The sequence below is a fragment of the Dromaius novaehollandiae genome, chromosome 14 (genome assembly GCF_036370855.1).
Source record: "Dromaius novaehollandiae isolate bDroNov1 chromosome 14, bDroNov1.hap1, whole genome shotgun sequence".
Lineage (NCBI taxonomy): Eukaryota > Metazoa > Chordata > Aves > Casuariiformes > Dromaiidae > Dromaius > Dromaius novaehollandiae.
This window is the reverse complement of record NC_088111.1, coordinates 6,627,501-6,632,500: the sequence shown is the minus strand read 5'-3', so window position 1 is coordinate 6,632,500 and position 5,000 is coordinate 6,627,501. Positions and strand designations below refer to the sequence as shown.

Here is a 5,000-nt window from a genome sequence, read left to right as displayed (position 1 = left end):
AATTGCATTAATTATGATTTCGATTGATATGCTCGGATTTCCTTTTAAACGCTGCAGAAGGCTCTTCCCGTTTTTTCCCTTTCCCCCCCATTTCCCCGTCCCCTCCCTCTGCCCCCTCCCCTCTGCCCTGTTATAGAGCCGGAGAGGAGATGAAAAGGCTTGTAGTTTTAAATTCAATGTGACAGCTCTGGAAAGAGCGGATGATGAATCTCCTATTATTGGATCAGTCTATTTGCCGCTCAATGTCTCTCTGTAATTGGAGCAACATCACTTTAAAGGTTCAGAGAGTAGAGCATTTCTGGTGAAAAATCCCCACAACACGCCGGTGAATGTTTTAAAGGGAAATCTATTAGTGATCTGGCGAGGGGAGGGGACGCGGGGGCGGGGGCCGGGGGGGCGAGGCGGTGTGTGCGCGGCTCCGGCTGGTCGGTGTTGAAGTGGTACCGGCAGCCCCGTGCGCGCCGCCGCGCTCGCCGCCCCCCCCCCCCCCCCCGGCCCCGCCGCCCCGCGCAGCCCGCGGTTCGGATCAGAGCCCCCCTCGCCGTGTTGTGACAGCTCTGATATTGTTTATTGAGGCTGGATGTCAGGTATAATTAGCAATCGATATGGAAAACGCTCGCTCCCCACACTGGCACGTCTCTGACGTCAGGACCGATTAACGTTTCTTATTGGTCCCAAATTCCCCCAGCCTGAGCTAATTATTGGGAGCCTGATGTTGATAAAGTTAAAGCGCCCGGGCGCCCTGCAGCATGAGCCCCTCGCCGCGCCTCCGCCAGCAGCAGCACCCCCGGCCCCAGCACCCCCGCCGCCAGCACCCGCGGGCCCCGCGCCGGCCCCGCCGCGCCGCGCCGCCCCCGCGCCGCCCCCATGATGGACAGCCGCCTCCTGGAGCACCCCCATGCCCAGTTCGGGGGCATGGTGGGCTTCCCTTACCCGCTCGGCCACCACCACGTCTACGAGCTGGCCGGCCACCAGCTGCAGTCGGCGGCGGCCGCCGTGCCCTTCTCCATAGACGGATTACTGAACGGCTCCTGCGCCGCCTCCGTGGTGAACCCGGCCCCGCTCATCCCCTCCGCCTGCGGCGTCAGCGGCGACAGCCAGCCCTTCAAGCTCGCAGGTAAGCGCGCCCGAGCCCCGGCGGGGACCCAGCCGCGGCTCCCCCGCCCCGGGGCCCGGCGCCGCCGCGAAGGGACGGCCGGACCGGGCCGGGCCGGGCCGCACCGCACCGCACCGCGCCCGGAGGGGCTGCGCCGGGCGGCGCGTCGGCCCCGAACAATTGCGGGCCCGGCCCGGTGCCCTCCGGAAAGTTGATCTCTGGGGGCGGGGGGCTCGGAGGACGCCGCCGTTTCCATTACGAAAATAAAACAAAACAAACTAAACAAAGGCCTAGCAAGCGCCGGAGTTCGGGGAATGAAGAGCCGTGATTTTTTTTTCTTTTTTAAACCATATAACGAAAGAGAAACGCTCGCTCTCCCTCCCCGCCCGCCCATAGCATAGCTATTGTTTAGCTACCGAAACATTTCGTCGCCCAAACCTCCTTTTATTAATGCTCGTTCTTCCTGGAAGATCCCCGCACCTCGACTAATAAATATTATTGTCGTTATTATTTCCACACGCGGTGAAAACGCTAGAAGAGGTGCAGTCAGGGCTGCAGAAACGGGAACCGTAAATGTAAATGCTTGGGAAGGAGCCCGGGCTCGGAGCATCCCGGGCTCGGAGCATCCCGGCGCCGCGGCCGCTCGGGGCTGGCGGTGCGCTGCCGCCCGGCCCGGGGGGTGCCCCCCGCGGGGGTGTCCGGCCCTGCCCCCGTGGGAAGGGGCCCGGGAGCGGCGGGCCCACGCAGGTGCTCCGTGCGGCCCTTCGGGGAGGCTGGGGAAGGGAAGGGGGGCTCTTAATTTTTATTTTTATTTTAATTAAACCGTTAGTGGCCGGAGCAAATGTTGGAACTTCTCTCTCTCTCTCTGCCAGCTGAGTGCCTGTGGAGAGCTTCCTTCAGGAATAAATGTTCTGTAAAGTACATTTTCGGAGGAGGCGAGGGCAGATCGGGTTCCTCCCCATTTTTAGCGCAGGTGTGTGTATAATCCCGCTATTTTACCAACGTTGCCGAGCACGAAAGTTAAAAGGCTCCTGTGAATGGCAGGGAGGGGGGAAAAAGGCCTGTTTTCCAGGGAGCTGAGAGTATCTCTGCCTTTTCAGACTCGGGTGACCCGGACAAAGAAAGTCCTGGCTGTAAAAGAAGACGAACCCGCACCAATTTTACGGGCTGGCAGCTCGAAGAGCTGGAAAAGGCGTTTAATGAGAGTCATTATCCGGACGTGTTTATGCGAGAAGCTCTGGCTCTCAGGCTGGACTTGGTGGAGTCCAGAGTGCAGGTAAAAAACATTTCCCCCCCCCCCCTTCTCCCCTGCCCTCTCCGCGGGCCGAGCGGCTCCCCGGGGAGGCCCCGTCGGCGCCGGCAGCTCGGGCCCGCCGCGCCGGGACGGGCCCTGGGAGCGCGGCCCGCAGCCCCGCTCCTCCGTCCCTCTCCTTTTGTTCCTCTGTCTTTGCTTGGTGCTCGGTTTGGGGTGTGTTTCGTTTTGTTTTTTTTCCTTTTAATAAACCCTAGGCTCGCCGGTAGGCCCCGAGGAGTGGTATTCCGGCCGAGGCTCTCTAAGCCTTTTGTTTTTCCACTGTAAACATTTTTCTTAAATGAGCCAGCAGCGAAAAATTAGCATGCAAATATGAGGCTTAATCATGGTCCGGGGGACGGTGGAGAATGTCAATAAAGCTTTTAGGTGCGCGGAGAGCGGACGGAACTTGTGGAACTTCATTTAACGAACGGGTGGGCCCGCAGTCGTATGGGGGGGAAAAAACCCTCCTTGCTTAAAGTGATCCTAAATTAAAATAAAAAAGGGAATGGAGTGGAAGAACTCGAGTTGGATGCGGGGTGGCTATTAAACCTGCACACGACTGTGTATTCACCGATGGCTCCGACCGGCTGAGCGTGGCTGAGCGCTGTTTCTCTGCGGCGGGGCCGCGGCCGCGGAGGCCGCTGCGCACAGGGCCGGCTGCGACGGGGGGGCGCGGGGAAACGCGTCCTTCGGCCGGGCGCGGGGCCGAGCCCCCGGGAGGCGCCGCCGCCGTTTCGTCCCTTGGCTCTGTCCCGGCGGGTATTTACCGGCCGCCTTTCCCGGCTCTGCGCGCCTCCGAGCCGCCGGGCCGGGCTGCGGCGGGGCCGGGCCGAGGCCGCGCTTCGGGGCCCGGTGCTCCGGGGCTGGCGCCGGGCCGGGGCCGCTTCGGCTGCGGGGGGACGTGCGCGTCCTCCGGGTGCGGCGGGGTGCGGAGCTCCGCGGAGCCGGGTGCGAGCACCGAGGCTTTTCCCCGCGCCTCTTCAATGCAAGAAAAAAGCAAATCCTATTTGGGACTGATCCAAACTCGTCCGCTCCGCTCCGCTGCCCGGGACAGGCAGGAGGCCCGGGCGCCCTTCGGCCTCGCCGCCGGCCCCTCCGTCGTGCTGCGCTTCCCCGCAGTTTGCGCGCTGCGCCCGAGGGCTCGGGCCCGGCCGCGGGGCTCCGACGGCCGCTGCCGCCGCCCCCGGGGGCCGGGAGGCTCCGGGGGTCCGCGCCGACCCCCGCGGCGCCGGGGCGGGCAGGGCAGCGTGTGTGTGCGTGCGTCTGAACCCCCCCGCTCTTTTTTCAAGGCGATGTTTACCCCGTTAAAGAAGCACGGATTTTCCTCCCCGCTTCCCTCTCTCTCCGCCTCGCACACCCCCAGCCCCGTGGACGGGGGCTGCCGGCACCCCGAGGGGCGGAAGGGGGCGGCCGGAGCTGCGCTTCTCCCCCCTGCCCTGGCCACCGCGGGGGGCCGGTGCGCTGGGTGTTAACTGCTTCTCGTTGTTCGGTGTGTAGGTCTGGTTCCAAAACCGCCGGGCCAAATGGCGAAAGAAAGAGAACACCAAGAAGGGCCCGGGGCGGCCGGCTCACAACTCGCACCCCACGACGTGCAGCGGGGAGCCCATGGACCCCGAGGAGATCGCCCGCAAGGAGCTGGAGAAGATGGAGAAGAAGAAGCGCAAGCACGAGAAGAAGCTCCTCAAAAGCCAAAGCCGCCACCTGCACTCGCCCAGCGGCCTCTCGCTGCACAGCACGCCCAGCTCCGACAGCGACAGCGGCGGCGGCGGCGGCCTCTCGCCCGCGCCGCCCGAGGCGAAGCCCCGCGGGCAGCCGCCGCCGCACCCCCCGCCGCCCGCCGCCGCCGCGCCCGCCGCCGCCCCCGAGCCGCCCCCCAGCAGCTGCGAGCAGGCGGCGGAGCCCTTCTACCCCAGCCAAAGAAGCGGCGCCGGGCGGCTGCAGCGCCCGCCCGACAAGGACTGCGCGGCCGCCCCGTCGGGGGACGGCAGCGGCGGCGCGGGGGGGCCCCGCGGCGCCTCCAGCTTCCACAAGCTCAACCCCTTCAGCGTGGAGAGCCTGCTCTCCGACTCGCCCCCCCGCCGCAAGGCCGCCCTGGACTTCCCCAGCCTGCCGCCCTGCGCCCCCCGCACCCTCATCGGCAAAGGACACTTCCTGCTCTACCCCATCACCCAGCCGCTGGGCTTCATCGTGCCGCAGACCGCGCTCAAGGCCAGCCCGGGCGCCGAGGCGGGCCAGCCCCCCCGGGACTCCCCGCTGCCCGCCGCCAACCCGGGCCCCGCCGCCTTCGGCGCCGAGCCGCCGCCCGCCGGCGCCCAGCCGGGCCCCGGCCCCACGGACTCGGCCGCGGGCCGCTGCAGCCCCCCGGCGCCGGCGCCGCCCCCGCCCCCGCCCGCCGGCGCCTCGCCCCGCTCCGCGGCCGCGCACGGCGACCCGGCGGCGGCCGCGCCCGCGGAGGGAGGCAGCTTCCCGCGGCCCAAGTCGCCGGTGCGCGCGCGGGACGCCAGCACGGCCAGGGACACCTCGGACTGCGGCCCCGGCGGGGCCGGCAGCCTCGACGGCGACGAGGTCGACATGGACTGAGCCGGCGGAGACGCAGAAAAAGAGAGAAGT

General features: G+C 66.5%; 1 protein-coding gene across 2 annotated transcripts in view; it reads left to right on the top strand.

The window, feature by feature from the left end:
- The first annotated feature begins 555 nt into the window (after positions 1-555).
- UNCX (UNC homeobox) overlaps positions 556-5,000 on the top strand; it is a 4,558-nt gene continuing 113 nt past the window's right edge. The window contains exons 1-4 of one of the 2 annotated variants that reach the window (XM_064520203.1): positions 994-1,117; positions 1,969-2,069; positions 2,197-2,372; positions 3,888-5,000. The exon at positions 3,888-5,000 is cut by the window's right edge and continues 113 nt beyond it. In XM_064520203.1, coding sequence (XP_064376273.1) covers positions 2,003-2,069; positions 2,197-2,372; positions 3,888-4,970 — 1,326 coding nt within the window. In that variant the 5' untranslated portion in view covers positions 994-1,117; positions 1,969-2,002 and the 3' untranslated portion in view covers positions 4,971-5,000. Of the gene's footprint in view, positions 1,118-1,968; positions 2,070-2,196; positions 2,373-3,887 lie in introns of both variants that reach the window. The other variant, XM_026116179.2, reaches the window with a different exon arrangement.